The sequence below is a fragment of the Acinonyx jubatus genome, chromosome A3, assembly GCF_027475565.1.
Source record: "Acinonyx jubatus isolate Ajub_Pintada_27869175 chromosome A3, VMU_Ajub_asm_v1.0, whole genome shotgun sequence".
NCBI classification, from domain to species: Eukaryota; Metazoa; Chordata; class Mammalia; order Carnivora; family Felidae; genus Acinonyx; species Acinonyx jubatus.
In genome coordinates this window covers 129,301,963-129,329,131 of record NC_069388.1, presented here as the reverse complement: position 1 = coordinate 129,329,131, position 27,169 = coordinate 129,301,963, and the positions used below count along the sequence as shown (strand labels likewise).

Sequence of the window (27,169 nt, the reverse complement as noted above, 5' to 3'; positions counted from 1 at the left end):
ATAAATAAACGTTGAAAAAAAAAAATTTAAAAAAAAGAGAGTCAGTATCGAATCATCAGCTATGTGCCAGGATGTGCTCTCTTTGTCGGCAGGTTTGGGGATGGCGGCTGTCAGGTGTTTTTTTTCTTTTCTTTTTTTTTTTTTTAATTACTGTCATCTTCATTCAGTGCGTATGAAAAAATACATACACGTTCTTTCTCCCTTTTCCACACAAGCATGCATGCACACACTTACCCACACTGAAATGCAAAATTGAGTCCAGATCCCAGGGTGATGTAATGCCTCAAAGCCCCTTTTCTCCTCTTTGCTTTAGATATTTCAAACACAGCTGGCTTTTGGTGGCTTGAAGTCACTAAGTACCTTGCTTTGTTACAAGTAGGAAAACGCAGGATTCGGTACAAATGGCATTTAATGCCTCGTTGACTTTGTGGTCGGCTATCAGGTCTGGCCGCCGCACCCCCCAGACGTGGCGTCCAGCCGGCCTGCCCCGCGCGGCCCTCGCCAGGGGCGCTCAGGCTCCTACAGGGACCCTGGCCGGCCTTTGGCAGCATCCTGCTCCTTATGCCCAAATTCATGAGACTCTGAAAACGATTTTGTCCCGTAGGAAGTGATCCCCATGTACCTGGCCACCTCCCCTATCCTGTCGGACGGAGCCGCCCACATGGAGTGCCAGCTGAAAAGGAGCTCGGTAGATAGGCTCCGAACCCTGGACCCCAGCACGTCAGCCCAGGCCTCACCTCCCAGTGAGGCCCCTTCGAGCAGCTCTTCAGTGAAGAAGAGAAGAAAAAGGAGGAGAAAGTCCCAGCTGGACACCCTGAAAAGAGACGACAACATGAACACATCTGAGGACGAAGACATGTTTCCCATAGAGATGAGCTCCGACGAGGAGGCCGACCCGCCAGACGGCAGTAGGTAAGTGCTCTCAAGAGGCAGGACCTGTGTCCGAGTTGGGCGCGTTGACTTTTTAAGATGATTCTTACGAACTCTTTTTTTTCCCCAGAATTCCTTATTCTCATGGTAATGTATTTTAGATGGAGTTTAAAACACATTTTTTTTTTTCAGTGTTTTTTAATTCGTTTTTGAGAGAGAGACAGAACGTGAGCAGGGCAGGGGCAGAGAGCGAGGAGGAGACACAGAATCCGAGGCAGGCTCCAGGCCCTGAGCTGTCAGCACAGAGCCCGACGCGGGGCTTGAACTCGTGAACCGTGAGATCGTGACCTGAGCCGAAGTCGGCCGTTTAACCGGCTGAGCCACCCAGGAGCCCCATTTTAGATGGAGTTTTAGAATTCTGTGGACCCAGCCTTAAAGTAGCATAGAGATTTGAGGTAGCTGGTAATATCAGACCTCCTTCCTCGTCTGGTAACTTCGACCTCTAGGACAGAGCCAAGGAACAGAGAACTGAGCAAACTAATACTTCCTGCACCAAACCATAGTTTCAGAACCTGACCTGTGTACTCTTTATTTTTTTTATTTTTTAAATTTATTTAGCGAGAGAGATAGAGAGAGAGAGAGAGGCTGAGAGAAAGGGAGAGAGAGAATCCCAAGCAGGCTCTGTGCTGTCTACACAGGGCTCGATCTGTGAGATCATGACCTGAGCTAAAATCAAGAGTCGGACACTTAACCAACTGAGCCACCCAGGTACCCCAGAACCTGCCTGCTCTTATCTGGACGCCGGTTGTGTTCCCGGCAGTCGGACTGGCTTCTAGCTAGGGCCTGATCTGTGATAGACTTCAGGTTACAAGCACGTGTAGAACATGGCCAGTTTTCCCTCCAAACAGACTTCCCCGTTTTCAATTTTGATTAGGCCCAAGGTTTAACGGTCATCTTGTTTGACTTTGCTTTGCTTTTGACAGTGCAGTGACATTGTGCTTCTGTGTGTTACTATTTTGGTGACAACCGCCAGTTTTCAAAGAGAAAAACTCCTTTGTAAGGGAGCTTGATGGTTCAGACTTTTATGTCATTCGGTATCATTTTTGATGACTGTTTTTGTATCTTGTTAGCATCAAGAAGGGATAAGGGACATCAGGAGTATCCCTCTGCTTCCTTATTCAAAATAGGACATTATTTTTTTTCTTGGCTAAAAATACAGGCAAATTGGCAATGTCCCTTTTCCTAACTATAGCCTCTAATCTGCTGCAGGCTCAGAAGCTGGTGGTTGGGCTTATTATAGTTGCCGTGCCTGTGTGGCTTTTCATTCCAGAACTTGGTTGGTGATAGATACCTCAGGGAACACCAAACATATGGACAGATGGCCTCCGCGTGAGTGAAATAGCGCGTCCTGTTTTTTTAATGAAGGCATTCTACCTGAAACAAGGCAGATCTGCAATCATTTTGCAGTTACAAGATTCCTTTGGTCTCTATCACGTATTTGTTCTGCTGGATGAAGCATTATCCGTGTGTGGTCATTCAGTTATTCGGCAGCCCCACCCGTGCACAGCGAGACCTTGACAGCCTCCTGGGTCTCGTTTTGGTGTCACAGTGTATACAGCAGGCTGTGTAACCATCACACACGTCTGTCAGTCCCGGTGCTTGAATACAGTCACTTTACATTTGCAATTCGGCCAACGCACGAAACACATTTGCATGTGTCTCTGTCTCACTTTTTCCCTCTCTACTGCCCGCAGTATACCCGGGTGGTAGAAGGAGGTCATGTTACTCCACAAACAATTGAGAGATAATCGGTATGAAATGGAAACTTGCCTTTAGTGTGAATGTATCACTAATCGTTCCTTGACTTTCGTCTTCTCTTTTTTTCCTCCAGAACTCTTCCTAATGATCTATCTGCATTCCAAGAAGAGGTTTCTAAGGAAAACCCTTCCCCCATCATGACTTACCCTCAGTCAGCATCGTACCCTAATTCTGATAGAGAGTGGTCACCCAGCGCAAGGTAGGTTGCTGGGGGAAAGCGTGTGCGTTTGTGCACCCTCGTCCAGAGGATTTGAAGTCATAGGAGGTGTGTTTAATAAAAGAGTGAAGTAGACGTAAAAAGTGAAAAAATGCTGTTTAGAGTAGGAGGTACGGATCAGGATCAAAAAAGGACATGGGCAGACCAGAAACTTCTATCTGATATCGCAGTCAAACTGCCAACGTGGCTCTGGGCTCCCCATAGGTGACGTTGAAGGAAAGACCACTTAAGTTACTCGGTGCTAAGTGTCAGTGGGAGAGAACAGGTGACTGAGCCTTTCCTGACACTTAGCTCTCAGATAAGGTTCAGGAACACAGCTGTCGCTCCAGGAGCCCCCGAGGTGGTTCTGGGCTGTTAGAATGATGCCCTGTCCTCATGCTTAATGCCTTCTGCCGAATTCAAGGGTATTTATTTCCCTGAGAAGAAGTCTGAAGTCACCCTAGAATCCGGTATAAACTTGGAGGACCAGACCTGCTCCCTGTGCAGGTTGCCCTCCCGAAGACTCCAGAGACTTCTGTCAGTACCAACTCAGAGAGCACGTGAGCCCCTCTGAGCACTTCTCAGAAGAACTGGGGAGGGGACAGATGGAAACCGTGTGTCCTCAGCAGGGATGGTCTCATCCCCACTGAGACCAAAAAATTGGCTCCTGGGCAGCAAAGACTTCTTAGATGTTATAATGGCTCGTGGCCTCTGAAGGGCCACAGCACATAAGCAGTTGCACAGTCTGGCCATGGGGTTGAAATTTCACGGTGGAGGGAGGGCCACTGGGGGAAAAAAGTCTCAAATGTGCGGGGGTGTGTGAACTGATGACTTCCTTGGATCGTTCTTGTTCCTAATGTGTTGGAGGTACTTCTAGTTTCTAGTGAAAGTGTAGGAGCCTCTGTCACAAAGGCTTCCTGCCTCCCTGCCTTCCAGAGTCTGCCAAACACACTCCTGGTTCAAGTTTGACTAGAGTGACCTTGCTGATGCCACAGCACAGTCAGCAGCATGCACTGGGGTCGAAGTCACAGAAAAATAGATGTGTCCCATACCTGGTTTCCAGCCAGGACCATGACCGTGAGTGTTAGTCACCAGGGTGGGGCTGGGGGCCTGTGAGGCCTCCCTGTGGGGGTCTGTCTGCAGACCAGCCCCGTGCAATAGAAGCATAATGCCAGCTCTGTATGTCATTTATAATAATCTAGGAGCCATCCTTAAAAGGTTAAAAGAAACTGATGAAGTTAATTTTTGTATATTTCCTTTGACCCAGCATATCCAAAACATCATCAAATAACTAGTTTTCAGAAAGTTATTAACGAGGTATTTCGCAATGTGTAAGATCATTGTGAATTTCACATGTGTGGACCATCTCCAGTTGGGACGCGTCCTATTTCAAGTGCTAGGTAGCCACGTGTGGCTTGTGGCTGTCGTGATGGACAGTGCAGATGTTAGACCTTTCTGGAACCTCCTCCATTGTCCCCCTAGATCTGTGGAGATGAACCCTAAGGGAAAAGCATGGTACTTTAGAAAGAAAACTATGTGGAATACTTAGAAACCACTAAGGGGTTGAAAAATCTGTTCAAACGCTCTACATTCATTTTAAGAGTTTAAAAGAAGTATTTTATTTTATTTTTTGTTTATTTTTGAGAGAGTGAGTGAGCGGGGGAAGGATTGAGAGGCAGGGAGACAGAGGACCCAAAGCAGGCTCCAGGCTCTGTGTTCACGGCAGCGAGCATAATGCAGGGGCTTGAACTCACGAACCATGAAATCGTGACCTGAGCCGAAGTCGGTCGCTCAACCGACTGAGCCATCCAGGCGTCCCAAAACAAATGTTTTAAACTCAACCCTGGGAATGTTTCTCTGTCTCTCATGTTTTCCTGTCTGAATCCAGAACAGCGACCATGTCAGATCATGTGGGTCTGACTGCTGTCAAATGCAATTACAAATTAGGGTAAATAGATACATTTCCATACTTGGAATTATGCATTTTCTTTTCTTTAAAGAGACAGCTGGCAGCAGAGATGATCAAGTCTTTGGTGTATGCAGCTTGATCAAGCACTAAATTCTGACCAGAGAAAAACAATCTTTTATGGGCAGAAGGATGAAAGAGAAAGTGAAATGAGTCTTTTAGCAGTTTCCTGTTCTTGTGGTGCAAAAAATTCATGTTGATTTCCTAGGGATTTCAACAGCTAGTCCCCTAGTCCTCTGCAGTAGTGGGATGCCTAAGCATGTTCATTTTCTTACAAGTGTTATTGTGGAGAGTTAGTCAAAGAATTTATATGAAATGTAATTTAATTGACCTATGATTTTTCTTTCTTTTAATGTCTATCACGTGGTATCCAGCAGCCTGATAGATTGCCAAGGGACTGCCCCCCGCCTGGCAGTTGTGGCCGAGGGAGGCCTTTCTAGCTCTTGTCCTTCACAGCCTTCCCACTTCTATGCTTCGGAAAGGTAGAGGGGCTTTTTTCCCCACTTGGGTGTCTTCCCTAATAAAAATTGTGCTAACTCTTACGTAAAAGTCTGTTTACCATTGACCAAATTACTTATGCAGAAAACCCGTAGAGGTCACGCAAGTGAAAATTTTGATCTAACGCTTACAAATCTATTCGACTAACCGAATTACTTACGAAGCAAATACACAGAGATGATTATTTTCCTTCGATGTTTTTAAGCATTTGTAGATTATTAGATGTTTTTTTTCGCTACTAAATTTGATTCTCTGCGCATTAGTAGTGATTAAGCAGAGAGTCTTTCCTAATTTTGTGGAGTGCTGTGCAAAACAGAATAATGAAATAAAAGTTGGGAACATGATCCTTCTTTTGTCTCGAGGGTTGTTCAGCAAATAAGTTTATAAGATCTTTAGTATAGGGGAAGTTATTATAACTCCTTTAAATAGCTTTTTAGACTTCCTGAATAATGGAGTCATGTTTCCACAACATTTCTAGAATGGAATTTCAGAGACTAGCACAGGGGGATCTTAAGGTTTCGGATTATAGGTTTGTATATTCCTCGGATGCTGTGGTCTGTGATTTCGGCCTCCTTCCTTCCGTGTCGCCCATACTCTAAGCTACATGGTGGACCTACATGGCTTACTTTATAACCTTTAACAGCGAAGCTATGATTAAGTTCTATGTGGGAAACTGTTTTTCTTCGTGATTAAAGAATCAGGTCTCAGGAGGTGCTTTATTTGGGGGTTACATGTGCGGAGGAGAGACCATTTTAAAAAGAGTACACGAAGCTGTGAACGGTTAAAACTGACTTGCCTAACTGGGGCTGCCAGAATCCTGAAAACTATTAACGTGGCTAATAAATGCATTACTTATGAAGATCAGCCATTGACCTTGTAAGCCTCCTGCTTTGAACAACCCTTGATCTTGAAAGCCCAGTATGTGGTGGTGGGAAACTTTGGAGCCACCATTCTTCTCATCAGTCACCCTCAGCGTTGGGAGTCTTCTCCCCGGTTCACCTTCTGTGAGCCTGGATCCCATAGAGCGTGTGCACGTGTTTGCGCACCGAATGCTTTGGACAAAGGCCGGTGGTGCCCACGTGCCGCCATTTGTGTGGCGTGTTGAGCGGGAGAGAAGAGACTCCTAGCTTATGGCTTCCACGCCCGGTTTGGTTCTCTGTGAATGCGGATTTGCAGCCCTGGATACTTCTGGAAACCTATGGTTTGTGGCGTCCATCAGAGGATCAGAATATCAGGGATTCTGGAGTTGGTGCCGCGAGAGAACGGTGGTCAGCATTTGCCTTCTTCCTAGCGCAGGGGTTGGCAGACTGCAGCTGGTGGGGCCACACGCGGCCCTCCACCCGTCCTCGGGGTGTTGTGGGCACGCGGCCAGTTCGTTCCCGCGTCGTCCGGGGCCAGTTTGGCGCCACGGTGGCAGGAGCGTGCAGTTGTGACAGAGACCGCGTAACCCACAAAGCTTGAGCCGTTTGCTCTCTGGCCTTTCTCAGACAAAATTTGCTGGCCCCCTCCTCCTCTAGGGCAAGTTCAGTGGCAAGGGCTTTACTTCGTTGAGCGCAGCGGGTAAGACAGTTCCGTGTTCCACGGACTTTGTAACAAAATAGAGATCATATTTTATGTGATAGAATCGAACAGCAGGAGCTTGTGACGTAGACGATGTGAGATTTGGGTGCAGTGGTGTTGAGGACAGGAAGCCGATTGCAGCGTGCTGTTTCTGTGGTGACGATTGTGTAGGTACGCTGGCAGCCACGACATCCCCTCCACAGATCTCACGTACGTTGAATACGTAATTATGGACACACCGGTGCCCGAAGACCATTGGCCCTTCAGAGAAAAACGTAACTGTAGGACCAGAGGGAAGCAAGAGAGGTAGGAAGGTGATGAGCACGTTACCCCTCAGATGTAGGGAGCGCTCCGGCTTCCTCTTGTGGGACCACTTCCCAGAGGGCAGAAGAGGGTGTGTTGGTGTGTTGGGGGACGTGTCCCGTTGTATACACTCATCCAGTACACGTGCCGGTGAAATAGAGCGTGAGGGCCACCCCATGGCAACGTACCGCTTAGATGGTTTGCTGGGCAGTGGGCGCCATGGGCGATGAACCAGCCTATGAGCACCTCAGTGTGAAATGGAGGAGGGACAGAGAGTGGTTAGTCTGGTCCAGATGGCTTGATGACAGAGCTGGGGACCGATTTGGCCATGAAGGGTCCCTGTTGGTTTGATACAAGTTGGGTTTCGTCCACGACCGCTCCTTGTCCTGACGGGAAGGTGTATTCGGTGGGAGTTGAACTCGAACTTAGGGCCGCGAGGCCAAGCATCGCTGTGAGTGGTGGCTCACAAGACTAGAAGGTCTGGGGAAGAGGGTCCTCCCCTGCTTCGTGCAGTATCATCGTTTAACGCTGGGGGAAATGATGTGGGAGAATAAAGGCAGGGAATGAGTCGGTGAGTTATGTTTTTCTCCTCCGGATGTTGTTCAGGATGCTGTGAGAAGTTTATAGATTAAGATGATTACTCTTGGCCGGTCACTCTTGGCTGCACAGAGGGAAGGCTTCGTCCCTGTCCAAAGAGTAGAGATACAGAAAATAGAGGGATGAGAACACAAGTTCTAGCCACTTACAATCTGGCCTGAGAATTCAGCCTCAGGCTATGTTGTTACAGAAAGAGCCTTAGCCAACGGGTGGGTCTTTGACGGATTCCTGGAAGATCTCGTATTTTGTAAAAATCTCCACGTAGAGGCTCCTGCCACGCTTAGCGAGTGTATTTTTGGCATCCGGCATTTGTGGCAAAGTTGGCACGCGAAACAGTTCCCTGTTTTCAAAGCCAGCAGGGATTCGTAAATGTGTTAGATGTAGAACTGGATGGGGGCGTGTCTGAGAGAGGCGGGACCCCTCCGCAGCTGAGAGCTACCAGACTTGGTTTGGACGTGGAGAACGCAGGGGAGGTGAGCTCAGGACGAGGTGGGGAAAGATGGGTGGTTGCGAGGTGAGAACAAACTCTCTTTTCCCCCTTTCTATTGTCATCTGCCTTTTCCTCAGTTCTCCTTTCTAAATGCCCCTTCTCTTGGAATTTGCCAGCAGGGCGGGCAGGTGGCCCACGTTGGGAGGCGCCTTCCACCTGCCGCGCGTTCTGTGGCCCCCTGGTGGCCGCAGGTGGGACTGTCACGAAGCTTGTGTGCATTCTCTGGGCTGTTGGAACCGTAGAATGGTGGACCGAAGACATCTAAGAAAAGTGTCTCTTCCCAGGCTAATCGTGGATTTGTGTTTCCTTAAGTCCTTCAGGCTCCCGACCTTCAACACCTAAAAGTGATTCGGAATTGGTCAGTAAGGCCGTGGATAGGACGGTGCAGAAGAATAACCTAGAAATGCTCTGGCTCTGGGGAGAATTGCCCCAGGCTGCAAAGGTAAGTTTCTCCCCCTGCCTCCGTTCGTTCTGCCATACACCGAAGATGGTTTCTAAGAACGTGAAATGGGCATCATAATCTTTTCTTTCGAGCAATTTTGTTTCATGTTCTAGTCTACTAAAAGAATCTTGAGAGTATTTTTACAAATTTTTAAAAAATATCGTAAAGCCTTTAGAACGTGCTAGAGCGTCTTGTAACCCCAGTAAATATTTGTCATATGAACGAATGAAAGAACGAATGAATGAGTGAACATTGAAAGCGCTCCTGTGAAGAATCCAGACCAACAACCCTTTGCCGGAAAGGCCTGTTGGGGCGAAGTTGTGGATTCTTTCCTTTTCTGGGTTTATATTTAGCTCTCACAGAAAAATGCTGATTTCGCTGCCCACAAGCTATAGTGCTGACCTAGCCAACCATCTTTACAAACTCGTGTCATTTGTTGCTGGAGAAACGGCGTGAAAATGCTAACCCATCACTTCTTCTGGCAAAACGCTTCCAACCACAGACGTGCTGTAGTGTTGTCATTTGTGCTAGAAGCTTGTGAGATCGGGTCCAGAAACGAATACCCTCCCTTCTCTCTCTAACCCATAAATTGCATTTTGGTTTTTGTTTGGATAAATCTTTTCCAGAAGTGGAAACTCCTTGGAGAAGTAGAATCAAATGTTAGTTTCCCACTCAGGCGAACCGACCGCCAAATCTTTACTTATTCACTCACGTTTTGGGGGTAAAACGTCATTAAAATATTACATGCGTCCAGAGAAACGCCCAGATCATAAGTGCGCAGAAAATAAACTTTCACACTACGAATGTATCCACGGGAGTTGCACCCAGACGGAGAAGCAGGGCTTAACCGGCAACTTGGAAGCCCCACCCTTTGTAGTTACTATTCAGATTGACCCCCCAGAAGGATAAACAGCCCCCTGCTCTAACAGCAGAGGTTAGTTTGACAACACTCATCATGTTGTTGTGTGTAGTTGTAAGTCATCTCTTGTCATTGCTGCGAAATACCCGCCGTATGAATATGCTTCCCGTTCTACTGGTGGACGTTTATTTGAGCCTCTTGTATCTGTCGGCCTTTACTAATCCCACTGACTTCTCTTTGGCAGCTGATGTTATATATGAAAGTTCATTTGCTACAGATAGTCTGGTTTTTCTAGAATCTTTTGGCCGGTATGGAAATCGTCGGGTGGCTCCTGAGGCTTAAATGTCCGTAATTGGTTGATTGTTTTTCCCCAGCTGACTCTATTTTCCTGTTTGCCCACGCTCTGACTATTGTGTCGTCTGTCTGTCTCTCTCTGCCCTTCTGATCTAGTCTCCACACAAGATGAAAGATTGCAGTCCATTAAACGGTAGGAAAGTCTGTGATAAGACGCACTTTCAGACCGTTCAGAGCGAATCTTCAGATGCGTTCAGTGACCAGTCGCCGACACTGGCAAGGCCTCCCGTGCCGCCCGGTTTAGAGTCGAGCAAGCCTCCAACGGACGTGCAGTGTGTGAACGAAGAAGATGTCGAGGCCTTAGGAGCCGCGGCCCCGCCTTTACCCGCGATTGAAGACCCCAAGCCCCTGTCTGCCAGTGTGGCCCCGATGGCAAGCAAGACAGATTCTCCTTCCAGGAAAAAAGGTGGGAAGGCCCGCGTGTGCTGGCTCCTTGTGCATGAACTTGGTGCTCTGTCTGCACGCTTGGGTTCCTTCTCTCGGTTGTTCCAAATACGTCAAGGTGGGTGCTGGACCGGGACAGCCATCGCGTTCAGTTTGTGCCCTTTTGCTGAAGGTGTTAAAGTATCAGAATTGAGTTATAGACAATCAGACGAAAGGAGCCGTTGGGGGCGGTGCAGTGAGCCCCCTCACTTTGTAGATCGGGGTGCTGGGATCCACGGGGATGCAGTCTTTTTCACACACTTGGGGCTACGTAGGAAGTTGATTAGGGAGCTCATCCTGGTCCCCTCTCCCCCTGCCCCGGGTTTCGGTCTAGCACGTTGCCCTGGTTTCTTTGCCGCGAGAGCTGTATTATCCCTGCGTCCGATGAGCATTTGGGTGTTGGCCTGTTTTTGCTGGGAACGCCCCTCCTCGCGTATACGTGCTCTGTGAGGCCAAGACTCTTGGTCTGGTTTCCTTTTGTGTCCCCTGCGCTCAGAATGGCGGCTGGCACACAGTCGGTGCTCCATAATTGCTCTCTTAAGACACACCCAGCTGCCTACCCGGAGGCGCTGACGTCACGCCTGATCTGGTAACCGCGCAGCCTTGTGTGGTTTTCCGGGCGTGTGTGAGCCGGTGATGTGACGCCCTGGCAGAGGTGGGCAGGGGGTCTGCGGCCCTGGTGCGCTGCGACCGGCCCTGCACCGTTTCGGCTGCCGTCCCCGGGAGTCCTGGCCCAGAGAAGGGCCTGCTTCATGAGTGCCTTCATCATGTGATGCTAATGAGGATGACGACAGGAATCGCTTCAGCACACGGAGCACCTAGTACCCTTCAGGCGCTTCGCACGCGGGGGGACAGAGACGCCGCAGGGCGACAGAACTTGGTTAGAGTCACACGCTTGGCGGTGAATGGGGTCACGTGCGCACTGGGGTCACTCGGTGTCTGGAGTCGGGCTGCTGACTTCTGACCCTTGTGCTCTTGGGCCAGGGGCCTGCTTGTGAGCACAGTTGCACATTGCGCTTTAAGTGCCGTCTGGTGCGCCTCAGAAGTCCGCGCTTCTGGAAGGTCGCTGTTCTGACTTGGCCCGTTTGCTCTTGCAGACAAACGAAGCCGACACCTTGGTGCCGACGGCGTCTACTTGGATGACCTCACTGATATGGACCCGGAAGTGGCTGCGCTGTATTTTCCCAAAAAGTAAGATTTATTTTCACTCCTCTTACCATTGTCTAGGTGACTCTGTGTGAGTCTGGTTTCCTCCTTCATGGCTGACTAAGGAGCGAGGGAGAAAAGGCAGTGGGAGGCTCAGATTTTACTGTGCGAAGCAACCGGTAACGACAGTGGGCTTCCCCTGGAGACGCGTGTGGGGGTCTCCGTGCGGCTGGCTTCCCACCTTCGGAACAGGAACGCAAGCTCGCGGCTGGCTCCCGCGGTGACACCCACGGTCGTGTTGCAGCGGGCAGTGTGGCCCACACCCTGAACCGGTGGCCAAGAGCGGGCAGCCGCCCCCTCGGAGAGGTTCCCTCCCCAGGAGAGGTTCTCCCGTGGCCCTTGGGGCCCCTGTTCAGTTCTGGGATTTGCAGGGAGGGCTGGCCCCTGGGCGGTCCCGTGGCCTCTTAGGACAGCGTGCCTTCTCCTCAGTTCGTTTCCCATGGGTTTGGGAGGGGACCCCAGGAGGCTAAAATAATTGTTTCCCTCCGAAGGGGATTCGTTGAGCCTGCCTTTTCTCTGTCGTGGTCCTGAGGTGACCTCCTGTGCTCCTTCGAGGGCTGTCGTGTGGCGGGAGTCGTTTGATGTCCTCCATGTCACAGTCTCTCCCCTGTCCTTCCAGTGGAGAGCCTTCCGGGCTGGCCAGACACACCAGCGACAACGGCGCCCGGTCGGCCAACCAGTCCCCGCAGTCCGTGGGCAGCTCTGGCATCGACAGCGGCGTGGAGAGCACCTCGGACAGCCCGAGGGACCTGCCGTCCATCGCCATCTCCCTCTGCGGAGGCCTCAGCGACAACAGGGAGATAACCAAAGGTAGCGCGGCCCCAGAGCCTGGCCTCGGAGCCCATCTTTGAGCCACGGGCGCCCCCTGGTGGCCACCGGCCGCCACGTCCGGAAGCTTGGGCTTCTCTAGCTCCGTCCAAGGTCGCCTTCCGCTTGGCTGCCTCGGGTAGGGCAAGTGACCCATTGTCGCTCAAGGCCCAAATGTTGCCGGCTTGCAGTTGGCCGACCGGAGGGCTCTGTCGTTCACGCTACTCCTCCTACCCCCACTGCTCTTCTTCATCACGCCCCACCCCACCCCCCTCCCCCGGGGGTGGTGCTTTCCCGCAGGTGAGGGTGTGCACTTCAACCCTTGGCGCTCAGAAGCCATCATCTCCCCTTCCTGCCCTGAGAAGCCATCCTAGACTCCTGTCTCCGTCCTCAGGTCCCTTCAGGGCTTCACCTGAGGACGGAGACAGGAGTCTAGGATGGCTTCTCAGGGCAGGAAGGGGAGATGATGGCTTCTGAGCCAGAGGCTGGGGCCCTTTATTCTGGAACCTGAACCAGCGGATCCGGCAGCTGGTGATGGACTGAAAGAAGTTGCTTAATGTGACCCAGCTGGTCGGGTCCATTACAGGAAGTCTTTCTCAGGCCCCGTCCCCCTCTAATAACCAGCCACACTGTGTTTCCGGATCTCGGGCACCGGCCACTCTGAAGCCCCAAAGCGGGGAGCACTCTGTGGGCGGGGAAGGGGTGGGAGGAGGCTGGTGTCGGTGGTACCCCCTCTGTGGTACAGTCGCCCCCACCGTCATCTCACAGGGGTCCGTACAGATGAGGCCAGATTCCCATGGCCGGGAGTCCCCGAGGAGAGTAGCTGGTGATATGAATCAGGATTCCAAAGATCCGTGTCATGGGCATTCTGAGTTGGCATCATGACCAGGGTTTTGTTTTTTTTTTTTTCTGCTGGACAGGGGTGACTCTCAGTGTCCTGGGTCTCCTGGGTCCTGGTTTCGTTCGGGGGATATAGGACCCCCCGAGGGAAAGAGTAGGAACAAATTAGGGTTACAGAGGTGGTCAGAGCCCTCATCTAGGCTCAAGACGTGGCCCAGCTGAATGGGGGACCTCGAGTGGAAGCCAGGGCTTTGGGTCAGAGCTCGTTCTAGAAGCCGGGGTCAGGGCTGAGGTCCAGGGCCTCCTGACCCGGTGGCCTTCCCGCCTCTCGGAGCGCGGTGGGCCCGGGCGGGCAGGTCTCACGCCGTCTCCGGCACTTGCAACAGGTGACAGGGATCAGCACCGGGGCCCTGACTCTGAGTGAGCCCTTCAGGACGCCGTGCTTTCCATGCATGACCTTTGTCCCGCCTCATAGCCCCCGAGGAAGCCGGCGTGGTTCCGATCCCCACGTTACAGACGAGGGAGGGAACCGAGGTTTGGGGGGGTGAAGTACGAGCTCACTACAAGCTCACGCCAATAAGCGTGACTGATAAGTGGCCTGGTTTCCGAGCCTGCTTACTGTTCAGCTGCTTCCGCGGATGCACCCGTGTATGTAAACGTCTTTTCCACACACCTGCTCCCGGCCTCGCTGCCTGCGGGTACGCTTCCCCGACCCCTCCGACTGCTCCCAGCCTCCCTTCGTTTCTGCACAGGCCCCGTCCCCAGAACTAACTGAAGCCCCTTTCCAAGCGCAGTGGAAGAATTGTCTATACGGCTGGAAGACACTTGTGAGCGAGCGAGTGAGTGAGTGAAAAGCGAGCCTACTTGCCTTAACGAACGTTCCTTATATTTTCTCCTTATTCCCTACGATTGCCTTCACAGATGCATTTCTGGAGCAAGCCGTGTCGTATCAGCAGTTTGTGGACAACCCAGCTCTCATTGATGACCCCAATCTTGTGGTGAAGATCGGGAATAAGTAGGTTCCTCTGGGAGGTCATTTTGGCTGTCACGCCACGCTGTGGGAAATGCACTTTTTCAGATGCAGAGATGGCGACGGCGTAGAAACCTTAGAGATGTAAAACGAGGTCTTCGTTCCAGTTTATTATTAGCTCTTCACTAGCGGCACAATCCTGTGGTGTTACCTAGTTTTATTACGGAACGTGTCCAATCTCAGCACTTGGCCCCTGGGCCTCAGGCCTGTGTAGTACGTAGGCGGGAACAGAATAGACCGCGTACCTCCCCCGGCTTGGGTGTCTGAGGTCACGGGACGTGCAGGTGTTTTTGTAGCCTGTTGGCAAGCTTTCCTCCCTGAGGGGAAGTCAAGCGTGTTTAGGTATTAAGTTGGGGTACCTGGTTGCCTTTTTTATGAAACGTGGCAAGAAATGCCACAGGCACGTTGGTGGCACCGTGGCCACCGCGCCTGCCTGGCTGTGCTTGGCCCCTGGGACTGGCTGCTGTGGGGTCAGCGGGACGAGGGGCCCTGCCGGGGAGGGGCGTGTGGGGGAGGGCTAGGGTGTTGGCCTGTTAGGGACCCAGCTGCAGTTCCAGAACTTTCCACGACTCTTTTCTCATGACGCTCGTAAGACCTTGCAGCGTGAGCCTTGATCTTTGACATCTGTTTCCTTTTCTCCCGTCAGGTATTATAACTGGACAACGGCGGCCCCTCTGCTCCTGGCGATGCAGGCCTTCCAGAAGCCTTTGCCAAAGGTGAGCTTTAACACGAGGAAGAAGAGGCGGCCCTGCAAGCGACGGGGAGACTCCTCTGGGTGGTTGGAACATAACCGTTCTCGTAGCACCACAAAGTTCATCACATGACGTCCTTTTGGAGTTCGTGGAGTCCGCCTCTCTTGCACGCCGAATGGCCTTCCCCTCCTTTATCAGGGCGAGCCCTCCCAGTCCTGGCGGTTCCAGATCAAATCCTGCCCCCAGGGTTCCTCTCCCGACACCTGCCGCGCTAGGGACACAGCGGGGGGTGGGCAGGTGGATGCCCGGATGTCAGAGCCCAGGGATGACGAGGGGACGAGAGAGAAGGGCTGGAGCCGGTGGCAGTTTGGGTGCAGGGAGATGGCGCATCAGACGCTGGGGGTGTCGGTGCTGCTCAGCCAGGAAGCAGGCCCCGGGGCCGAGCGGCCCAAGCGGGGAGTGGGCAGGGTCTGGCGGTTCCTAAGCCACCCGAGGCAGCGTGATGGCCGCAAGGAGGAAGCAGGGTTAGAAGGGCAGGTGGACTCCCGTGGCCCAGCATGCTCTCACGCTCCCCTCGGGACCCGCTGCACACTGGGCTTGGAATTGTTCAGTTTTCCAGCGTTGCGTCTTCCTGCTGGATTATACATTCTTCGTGCTGCCAACACCGTGCCTCCCCTTGTCTCCCTTGTCCGCTTCGCAAGTGCTTTGTGCCATTTGGTGTTGTAGCAGATCAGCTAGTTCCGATATCTGAGGTTCTCGAAAAGTCTCCTCTGACTTTGTTGAGTCCGTGCTCACCCCTTCCTGCACACGCACGTGCCTGCGTGGGGAGGCGTTTTGGGATTTGGAGACTGCGACCTCGTCGGTGGTGGTACTTTGTCTGAGGTCACGTTTCCCTTGCTGGTTTTGTTTCGTCCCCGCCTGGTTCCTTGGTATCCGTGGCCCAGGATACATTTAAAAAAAAAAAAAAAAAAAATTTTTTTTTTTACATTTATTTATTTTTGAGAGACAGGGAGAGACAGAGCGCGAGGAGGGGAGGGGCAGAGAGAGAGAGGGAGACACAGAATCCAAAACAGGCTTCAGGTTCCGAGCTGTCAGCACGGAGCCCGATGCCGGGTGCGAACCCACGAACCGTGAGATCATGACCTGAGCCAAAGTCGGACGGACACTCGACCGACTGAGCCACCCAGGAGCCCCGGCCCAGGATACGTTTTTATGTTACATTTCTCAGCTCTTACACAGCAGTAAGAAAAAAGACCAATGCAACTGAAGTTTCCTTTACCTTAAAGGAGTTAGCTCACAGAAGGAGTGCGCGTGGCCCCTAAACTTAGTCTTTGTGATGCACATCCTGAGTCTTTTTACGAGCTGTCAGTAAGTTTTCCACCCTGCTTATTGTGTTTATTGATATAGAATTCATTTTGCATGTAGACTTTGTCTGTCTTTTATGGTCTCGTATCACCCTTGAACGGCCCTGCTTTCTCATTTGCAAAACTTGGGAAAATAGACCATCTTGTTTCCTAGTATTTTCTTAAATCTTTGACCGGTCTGGGTTTTATTCTGAGAGTGAGAGAGGTATCGGGAACCAAAATCAGTTTTTTTGTTTTTTGATTTTTCCAGTTGGTTGTCGCATCAGGATGCTTTGCTTGTAGAAAACAGAATGACTACAAGTAGCTTAAATAATAGGGGTTTCTTATCCGACTCAGTAAGAGTCTTAGAGGTTGGTAGTTTCAGGCTTGATGAATTTGGGTTAGCTTCTCCGTGATTTTCTTGGCTTTCCCTTTATGTTCACAAGGCGACTGTCCCCCCACATCGTCTTCTCAAACAGCCACCTCCCAAATAGGAAGGATGGAGACAGATTTCTCACTTTTCACTGGCTACCACTTGGTCACGTGATCACCTCCAAAGCGGTTGCGGGCAAAACAGCGACTATGACTGACGTAGACCAACCGAGGTCAGAACATACTGCACCTGATTCTTGAACAGGGTTTTAGATTTGTTGGCAAGAAAGAAAGGGGATGATGTGCCCAGAGCATCAAGTAACCGGGTCTGGCGTAGCTACCTAAGTATCTCAGTACCTTTTGTTAGATGACTCTTTCCCCCACTGCTAGGCAGTTACAGCCACAGCATGTATTCCGTTTGTTTATGGATTTAGGTTCATTTCCGGACTCTTCTGTTTCATCTGTATGTTTACTCAGGTACCAACATAACACCGTTTTAATTACTGTAGCTTTTAAACATATTTTAATATCCAGTGCGGCTTGGACCTACTTAATACTCTTCTGTCTATGAATTTTCTGGGATCTTTTTGTTTTATAAATGAACTTTAGAATCACTTTGTCTAGGTATGAAGATAATCCTGGTAGTTTGTTTTTTTGTTTTTTTTGCTTTAATTGGGATTTTGTTACGTTTATGGATGAATTTAGGACGAATGGGGAAATCAACATCTGTACGAATTATCCTCTTTGTGACTAGGTTATGAAGGATTTGCTTTTTGGTATCTTGGGAGTTTCTTTTGTATCAGGTAGGGATCTTTAAATGACCGAAAGAAGCACGCTTCAGGCGAAACATGTGAATGATTTCTCTTTCTGCTTACCTGCAGTCTGTTTGGCTGAAAGACATAAACTGTTTTTTCATTACTAGCGGGGGTGATGATTCCCTGATAGTTCCGTGAACCCTTTCCCTGGTGCTGGGATTTGCCTCAAGATTGATATTTTCTTCTTTGCAAATACGTAGAAAATTATGAATTATTATTTGATCTTCCCCCATTAAATGCTCATTTCTTTAGGGCAAGAGTATGAGTTTTCTTGTTAATACTTGAGGTTTTGACCCCAGTGCATCTACTCCGGTTCAGTCGGTCAAAATTTGGCAATTTACATTCACTAAAGAGATCCTGTGCATTTTATTTATTTATTTTTGTTTGTTTAAAAACGGTTTTTTACCCTATACGTCATGTCGGTCATTTCATTTTTTATTTTATACTCATCATGTTGAGAGTAACGGTATGTTAACCCGTAGATCACTTTAATTTGCAAACTTCTGGTCGTACTAATCACTAATGATTTTCAATGCTTTCTTTTTTTTTGTTGTTGTCGTCATGTTGTGTTTTATTTTTATTTGTTGTTTGTTTATCCCTTCACCATCTTCTTAAGTCTTCGTGCTTAAGTTATCTTCATGTAATTTTGGACGCCATTAGGTTTTGCTTCTCGGAAATTTTTCAGCCACGAAGAGTATGTCGTGTTTTCTCTGATTTTCTTTCTTCTTCTTCTTCTTTTTTTTTTTTTTTTTTTTTTAATCTTCCTTTGGTTTGCATGCGTGCGTCTTTTGGTTTGACTGTGCTGAGTGGATCTTTTTTTTTTTTGGTTCCATTATTTATGTTCCCATCCGTTTAAAACAGGCCACTGTGGAAGCTCTCGTGAGGGATAAGATGCCCAGAAAGGGCGGAAGGTGGTGGTTTTCATGGAGGGGAAGAAACACCACGATCAAAGAGGTAAGCACGGGCCACCAAAGGGTGCTTCTACTTAGCCCAGACGACTTTGGGTCTGTGGAGTGCGTTTCCATGCTCCGGATGGGAGCGGAATGTGCCCAAGGCGCAGTCCTGGGTTTCTGGGAGCCAGCCCTGCCGAGAAGCAGCGAGAGGCCTCCCAGGGTGTGGGGGGAAGGGGCCGAGGAAGGGGAGGTGTGGCCAGAGAGCCTCGGTTCACCTCCTGGCCCTGCGACCTGGCTGGCGGGGGATACTGCGGGCAAGTCACTGCCCCTCTGGGATTTCTGCATCTGTGAAAAGAAGGGGTTCGGTCTGAGAGTTTACTTTTCTGTTTAAAGTTAAGCAGCCCTCTGCTGCTTGTGAGTCTCGTTGGAATGGGGTAACACTCCTCGTGCTAGACCGATTCCCGTTAGTCTTGTCACTGAAAGGGCGCGTCTCGATATGCATGGCTTTCGTTTCCCTTTCTGTAGATGCCTATGCTTTCTTTCCAGCTCTCTGTCAACCTCTCAACCTATTTCTTGAAGGTTCCATGCCCCTGTGTCCACCCGACTTCCTTCCTCCTAAGGCTGTCCCTGCTCTGGCTCCACGACCGTAAGGGCAGCCGGCGAGGGGGGGGGGGGCGGTCATCGAGGGTTGTCTTAGGGCCTCCTTTTCCCCGGGCAGCCCCACCCATGCCCGTGTGATGACTCCTCTTATTTGCAAATCAGGCATTGTTTTGTATTCCATGTTCACTTACCAAGTAGCCAGCTACGTGGCTATTCCATGTGAATGTTTCGAGACACTTCAAAGCTGGTCATTTCGAAGACTGACCTCACAGCTTTCTTGTGAACTCTTCCTTTGCCGGGCCCTGGTCGGAAAATGGTGCCGGTGTCCCTCCATAGGCTAGACCCTTCCTTTTTCCTCACGTCTCGCATTTAATTCATCGTCAGGTCCCATCAATTTCCGTCTTAAATATTTCTCACATGTACCCACCTCGCTCCAGTTCCACCCCCACACACGTAGGCTGGCGCCGTCCCTCCCAGGATTGCTTCCGGTGGTCGACTGGTCTCTTCTCGCCCTCTCTTCTTCGTCCTCTATACCGTAGGTGCATTGGTCGACTTAGGAGACTGGTCCAATTTATATTATTCCTTGCTTAAAACCTTCTGGGATCCCAGGTCTCTCCATGGTTGAGACCAATGTTCTTAACATGGCTTACAACACTCGTATCCTAGCCCCTGCATCCCTCTTTAAACTTTTTTTTGCCATTCTCCCCCTGCTTTCTCTACTGTAGCTTCCCTGGCTGAACATACACTCTACCCCAGGACTTTTGCATATGCCATTTACACTGCCTGGTGTTCCTGGGACCCCTCCCACTCCCCTTCCCTTAATTGACTAGTGTCTCAAAAAGCCCTTTCTTGGCAGACTAGTCTGGGCTGCTGCCTTCTGCTCTCATAGTCCTGCCTGTGAAACGTTGCCTTCATAAATTTTGTCAAGAGTTTTGTAGTCATATTAGTGTGACTATTAACATCTCTTTCTCCTCTAAATCCTAAACTCCATGAAGGCGGAGACCCTGTCTGGCTCTGATCCCTGGGTATCCTGGGTGCCCACATTGGACTCAGAGCAGGGGTTTGGCAAATATTTGAGGGAATGCTGATTACTTTTGGAATATAGTGTAGAGAAACCCCAAGGACAGTAGTCAAGTCGGTTGTTAGAATACCAACAGAAACCCCAGTGATCTCAATTTGTTTATTCCGTGAGTTCAAAGGGAAAAAGTCTGATGGAAGGTTTTATCAAGAGGAAATTGTTCTTTGGCATTTTCTTTCAGCATACCTGAGTGGTAGTGATTATTCCGTTATCTCCAAGGGTATGAACAGATTAGGGCAAACATATACTTTACTTTAGGTGACTTAAAACATAAAGGGCCTTTCTAGTTCCCTTCCTAGGGGGTAGAATGTTCTAGAATTTAGGCAGAAGGCTGGTTGCTATTTCAAAGGCCTATTTATTGTAGATTATTCCCATTGGCACCAGTTTGAATTAAGGGGAATGCCAGCATGAAGGAAATCATGAAGTTGTGAAATTAAGTATTTCTTAAAAAAACTGAAATACATTTATTTCAGATAGTTACGTACTTTTGAACTAGTCTAATAAAGGATTGTTGACAGTGGTGCTATGTTACCTCAATAAATAGATTAAAAGTTACCGGGCATGTTATCACATAAATCTTATAAAGAGCTAACGAATATTTGGGTATAGTTCGTATTCATCCGATGTTACGATGGTCACCCTGATGTTTATGTTGCTCATTTTCTTATTAACACTGAAGCCACTAACCTACCTCCTGACCAGATGATTGCAAATAGTGGGATTCAACTGGACACCCGTTGCCCTGGGTCCTCCCATCTGATGACTTCCGTGACGTGTGTGGGGGCTGGTGGATGTCTTCTGGTCCCTTGCCTGCTGCAGGCCAGGCTCTGTGTGGGCACAGCATCTCTGTGGTCCTCACGGCAGCGTTAGGATGTAGATGTTATCACCCCCCCTTTTACCGGTGAGGAGACAAGGCTCTGGAAGCTTCCATGACTTGCCCCAGCTTCCCAAGCAAGAGAAGCAGAACTGAGCCCAGATCTCTTTAGAGTCCCAGAGCTCTTTCTGGTACATCGGAGGAGCATTTTCTATGAGGAGTGTGTGGTGTTGGGAAGGAGAGAAGCATTTTCCCAAGCAAAATGTGGTGTGAAAATATTTTCAAGCATTTCTATCAGCAATTATAAGAAAATATTTTGAAAATATTCGGGTATCCAAGCAGCCCTTGATAAAGCATTTGCATAAGCTCCGGCGATTATGAAGTTTGGTTTGGTGCCACCAGCACTTCTGGAAAACAGACTCATTTCTGTCAAACAGTTTTTCTCAGCTTCACTCAAGGCATCCAAGCAAAGCACTAATCAGCACCTGCCATGCGTGGGGCGCGTATCACTGGGGACGGCATTCGGGGCTCTGCCCTGGGCTCCGGGGAAGCCCGTCGTGGCACACCGGCCCTTCTCTCTGGTACTCCCCTGACTCCTTCTCGTCTCCTTCTCCAGGAAAGTAAGCCAGAGCAGTGCTTGGCTGGCAAGAGCCACAGCCCCGGGGAGCAGCCGTCACAGCTCGGCATGGCCACCAGGTACGGGGCGAGTTGGCGTGGGCCCTTGCGGCCCCTTTCTGTGTCCAAGGGCATGACGTGTGGCCGTTGGGGGCTGCTGGGGCTCACCGAGCATACAGGCCTGGGACCCAGGCGGACCGGGGTTGCAGCCGTGGGCGAATTGGAACAATGAACTGTGTTTCCCATGAATCAAATGGTGGCAGTGGTGCCCTTAGATACCTACCTTGTGAAGTGAACGTGAGACTCTGGGCACGTCCTGTAACTAGAGCCCTTCTCGTGGTCTCGGTGTTTGATGGCCCTGGATGTACAGAAAACAGCAGTGGTGGCGATGATGGCGGCCCGCACCAGCGTTAACAGTAACGTGGAAATCAGTTTCCTTCGGAAGGAGATTGCTTTTCCCTATCATCTAAATACTTCCTGGCACTTTCGCTGATACTTTCCTAAGTACGGACAGGGGTTCGTGTTGGCAACTCACACGTACTGTGAATGTTCGCCGTCAGGTTAATTTGTTCTTACGGGATTTGAGGGCAACTCTGATCTGAGGGCAGTGCCATCGTGCACCAGTTAGGATGTCGATAACGTACGTAGATAGCGAATGAGCCAACGTAACGCCCTTTACCCGTCACCTTACCTTTAGAATAATCCCGTGTGTAAGAAACTCAGGATTGCATTAGGAAGAAAAAAGCGAACAAACTAATGGAAGGCAAGACACAGATCTTAATCATTTTTGTATCCTGGGGGCTAAGCTGATGCCTGACACGCAGCAGGCGTTTCATAAATGTTGCGGAGCTATTGCTGACTTGATAAGTTTTACCCAATATATTGCTGATTCATAGGAGGGGCAGGCTTAGATCTCAGGTTCTCAGCCTCCCAGCCGTCGCTCTGCATCGTAAACTATTTTGTTTCTAGAATTCGCTGTTGGGAATAGAAAATATAGGCGGAAGTAGGAAAAACTCCCCGGAAAGGAGAAGGCAGGTGTGCTCAAGGTGCAGCGCAGGCCGAGAACGTGCTGGCCTCTGAAGGGATAGAAGCCGGTGGACTTTCAGCGGGTCGTTGTTTACGCCTGCGAGTGGCCAGCCGCGGGCTGCGAACGGCAGACCTGGAGTCGGGCAGGCCTGGTTTGGGGTCCTGGCTTTGGGCAAACTGGTCTCCATATCCGAGCAAAGGGGCAGGTGTCGTGTCCAGAGCAGCGGGGGAGGCAGCCCGGGAGGCAGCATGGTGACAGGGGACACAGACGGAGCGCTGGCTCTCCTGCCTTGAGCATTTAAACCAGTGATTTAGCTCCACCAGAAACTTCCTGCTCTCCCGTTCTTTCGAAGAACCTTCTCTGTCCTAGCCATGGTTTCCGAACACGAGAGGCAGCGTGAGCAGGACGGAGAGCCGAGGCTGTGTCGGCCTGCCGTGCGATCCTTGGTGAATCGTCAGCCCCGCGGTGTCTCCTTTCCGTCTGTGAAATGGGGAGAATGATGCCAACCCCACATACATCGGCTCGTGCGGTTCCCTCCATGAGGAAGGAGGTCCAGAACGCAAACCCCACAGGGCCGCACGGCTGGGGGCGGGGGGTGCAGCTGTAGCAGGACAGTCGGGGGGTGGCTCTGGGGTGGGCCCGGCCAGAGGGTCCAAGGCGCAGAGCGTGACGACCGCGGGCAGTGTGGCATGCAGCAACTCTGATACTGTTCCTCTCCGCTTCCCAGGGGCCGCGTGGAGGACCGGGGAGGGAGCTGGGGGGCGCAGGGGGCCGGTGGGGGCTCAGGGGGCCGAGGGGGACCAAGGGCGATGGGCAACGTGACCCTAGGGTGGCTCCTGCCCGCTAAGCCGGAGCCTCAGCTGGCGCGGTTTCTCAGAATCGTTGCAGATTTTCTCACCGTCTGACACGGTCCTCTTTGGACGTTGCCAAAAATGCTGTTCGCGGCCAAACAGAACCCATTTAAGAGCCCGCAGCACTCTGAGTTCATCACGCTACGCTTGTTTATTAACCCTGAAAAACGAAGTGCTGACTCTTGCGAGAAGGGATCGGGAGTTTGAAAGTTCGTTCGAGAAAGGGAAACGTCTTAATTTTGGCCGGCGTTCTTAGGCCTTCGGCTCCCCGCTCGACTCGTGCCGTTGACTCAGAGAAGGCGTTGGCGCCTTGCTGTAATCGACAGACTTGATTGACAGAACAGGCCCCGAAGCCGCCTCATTGAGCAAGCTGCTTGTCACCATGCCAGTCGTGGAACTTGCGCCTGCAGAATGTACGCGGCGACGGGTGCTAACCGGGTGTCGTTCACAGCTGCTCCGCGAACACAGACTCTCCAGCGGGCTGAGCCCTTTTGTGGCGTCGCTTCTGGCCGGCGCTGGGAAGCGGCCCTGCTCCCGGGCCCTCGTGAGCCCCAGCGGACTCTGGCGGGACCCCCGTTGCGCGGGGTGGCGTCCTCGCCCCCGGCCGCTCTACCGGCAGCCAACCGTATAGCTGCGTTCCAGAGTCTGTGTCTGTTTTCCCTCCAGCACGGCCAGCCGCACGGATTTAGTGGGTTTTTTGCTGTTTGGTCGCAAAGCAGCACATGGAAATGAACGGTGATTCCGCCTCGTTCGTGTTTCCACACCCCACGGGCAGAGGCGCACATCAGCCTGGTGTCGTGCGAGCTTTGGTTCACATTTGGATCTCATTTCCCTCCAGGCTGCTGGGTTGGAGCGTAGACGGTCTCCGATTCAGCGAGGGGCCTGCAGCTCATCTCTTTCTGGGTTGCCAGCTGGGTGCTCCGGGACTGTGCCCGACCCATCTGGAAATCTGCGGGCCGGTGGTTCAGAAGAACCAGCGTTGTTCACGGGACCCATGGGGGCCGGGACCGGAAAGGGCTGTTGTCAGAACATGTCACTTTACAGACGAGCCAGGCGCCCAGAGAGGGGATTCTCCAGTTGTGAGGCCTCATCGGGGCTTGTGTCTCCTGGGCTGGTTCTGTCTGTCTGTCATCTGCCTGCATCCTGAGTGTTTTGGGGGGGGGGGGGGGAGGGGAATGCTGTTTGTTCCTCTACATGTGGTGATGAGGACATCAGGACTGAAAGAAAACGAAGCGATTTGTGCAAACGGCCTGATTCCCGTGGACTTCCAACACGGACTTCTCAGGCTCTAACCCCAGTGCCGTCTGCACTTTACCTAGAAACCGGCCACAGATGTCACTGGTTAGATTCATCTGTATGTAGCCCAGCCCTGCCGCGGACTAGCCTGGAGTCTAGCCTCCATGCTCTGTCCTTCTAAATTTTTTTTAAATGTTTATTTACTTTTGAGAGAGAGAGAGAGAGCAACCAGGAGAGGAGCAGAGAGAGAGGGAGACACAGAATTTGAACCAGGCCTGGGCTCTGAGCTGTCCGCGCAGAGCCTGATGCGGCGCTCGAACCCACGGACTGTGAGATCATGACCTGAGCCAAAGTCCCGACGCCCAACCGACTGAGCCACCCAGGCGCCCCCACGCTCTGTCGTCCTTTGTGGACCCAGTGGCCCAGTCCCATGGCTTATTCCCCACGGTCCCGGTGTCCTGGAGATGGCCAAGTCTGCTTTCCGATCATAGCACTTACCACGCTGTGTTGTGATTGTTGAGACAGAAAGCCCCGGGAGCGCGGGGGCCAGGCTGTTTGCCGAAGCGGCAGTGCTCGCAAGCGCTGGTTGGATGAGCTCCAGCCCACCAGCCCCGAAGCCCTCAGGCTCCCTCTCGTGGGGCCAGGGCGTCAGGTGCTCACGGAAGCGCAGCTCATTCTAGCTGCGGAAGGAGGCTCCTCCCCACAAAGAGGTAGCCGAAGTAACAGAAGAAGTAACAGAACAGCCGTGTCCGGTGACCTCCCTCAGGTCTCTCTAGTTCGGGGCAGCCGTGGATTGTAGGCGTTGCTCTGGGATGCACACACGGGGTGGGAAAGCAACAGGCCACACAGGAGTGGGAGGGGAGGCGGGGAGAGTGGGAGGCCAGAGGACAAGGGGGGCATTAGCGAGGTCCGAGCCCTTGGAGATAAAAAGAGAAGACGGAATTCCCAAGTGTATGAGTCTTGTTCCCAAGCGTATCAGTCTTGCATAAAGGGATGTCCCGAGCAGGAAGCTCTGGAGGCAGGCATGAGGATGGGACCTGCCTGCTTGGGGCCACTCAGCCTTTTCCGCTTAGCCTTAGCCAACATTTGTTAACTTCGTACGGTGTTAGGACGTTTTTGGAGATAATGGTCCCCGGATGCAGGAAGCAGCAGGAAGCCGCTGGGTTGGGGATTATGCCATAGCGGGATTTTAATCCAGGGAACAAGTAATTACCGATAGGCTTTATATGAGCTGTTGAAAGAAAACGAGCCTGCTTCCCACCCGCACCTCCCAGCCCTTCACCAGACGGAGAAGTCTGGAAGAGTCAGGAGCACTGGCCTGTGGGTTCTGCGCAGGCAGACGAGGTGTGTAGGACAGCCGGCTCGGGGCGTTCTGGAGAAGGACTGATGTCTTCCCTGTCTTCATGGGCACCTGCTGGGTTATTTGGGAATGTGTGTTTGGTGGGGCGCCTGGGTGGCTCAGTCGGTTGAGCGTCTGACTTCGGCTCAGCGCATGATCTCACGGTCCGTGAGTTCAAGCCCCGCGTCGGGCTCTGTGCTGATCGCTCAGAGCCTGGATCCTGCTTCGGACTCTGTGTCTCCCTCTCTCTCTGCCTCTCCCCCGCTCATACTCTCTCTCTCTCTCTCTCTCAAAAGTAAATAAACACTGAAAAAAAAAAAGAAACATGTGTTTGGAGAGGTGTGAACACGGAACTGATCCGTCAGGGTGTGTGGAAATTCAGGGTTCTCGTGCTTGGCCAGCAGCCTCGGGGAACAGAAGAGAATGTTTCCCTCGGCAAGGAGGGAGCTTAACCCTGTTTATCGGGAAGAGGAGTGTCTTGGTGGAAAGTGGAGTGATGATAGCGAGTGAGTAGGGACGTGAACGAGGAGAGGCAGCCCCGGATGAATAATGCAGGAGGCGTATGAATGGGAGTTAGCGGGCCTTCACGGAGAAATGTCATGGCATATGGCAAATGACCCCCCGAGAGACGGCCCTGGGGAGAGACCCGATCGACTCAACCATTGAGTCTGGCCTAATGCATTTTTCACGGCTGCCCAGATGCATGTCCTAAGTGGTGGTTACGTCACTGTGTGTTCCAGGATAAAGCATGAGTCATCCTCCAGTGATGACGAACACGCAGCTTCCAAGCCCCCAAGTGCGGGCCACCTCCCCCTGTTGTCCAGCGTCAGCTACAAGAAGACCCTCCGGCTCACTTCGGAGCAGCTGGTGAGTGTGTCCTTCCCTCGTGTTCGTGCGCCCCGGCCGAGGCGCGGCCTCCCAGACTCAGCGGCTGACTTGGGCGTCTGGGTGCTCCTCCGGCTCCTGTTGCCAAGTGTTGGAGGAGGGAAGCCTGACAAAGCCAACTTATCCTCAGGTTTCAGTGACTGATAGACTCGACTCTCCCAGGCTCTTTCCACTTTGCGACAGCTGTGCGTCTCCTAACCTGGGGGAGATCAAGCAGTTGCGAGGGCCGGGGGGTGTTCTCGAGAGCTTTGGGTGGCAGGGGGCCGTCACGGTCACAGTGTCATCTTCGGGTTTCACCGGACCCTTCCTTCCCTGCCCCTTGTTTCCCATGAACAGCCAGCGAGCCAGTG

General features: G+C 51.5%; 1 protein-coding gene across 11 annotated transcripts in view; it reads left to right on the top strand.

Moving 5' to 3' along the window:
- Positions 1-27,169, top strand: part of LPIN1 (lipin 1) — a 129,822-nt gene that overhangs the window by 79,597 nt on the left and 23,056 nt on the right. For 7 of the 11 annotated variants that reach the window (XM_053201226.1, XM_053201224.1, XM_015074754.3 and 4 more), the window contains 12 exons: positions 605-912; positions 2,762-2,887; positions 5,225-5,332; positions 8,611-8,740; positions 10,050-10,359; positions 11,474-11,567; positions 12,202-12,392; positions 14,151-14,244; positions 14,906-14,975; positions 18,343-18,435; positions 21,483-21,562; positions 26,675-26,801. In XM_053201226.1, the coding sequence (XP_053057201.1) occupies positions 605-912; positions 2,762-2,887; positions 5,225-5,332; positions 8,611-8,740; positions 10,050-10,359; positions 11,474-11,567; positions 12,202-12,392; positions 14,151-14,244; positions 14,906-14,975; positions 18,343-18,435; positions 21,483-21,562; positions 26,675-26,801 (1,731 nt within the window). The remainder of the gene's footprint in view (positions 1-604; positions 913-2,761; positions 2,888-5,224; positions 5,333-8,610; positions 8,741-10,049; positions 10,360-11,473; positions 11,568-12,201; positions 12,393-14,150; positions 14,245-14,905; positions 14,976-18,342; positions 18,436-21,482; positions 21,563-26,674; positions 26,802-27,169) is intronic. The other 4 variants (XM_027077925.2, XM_053201223.1, XM_027077929.2 and 1 more) reach the window with 2 other exon arrangements.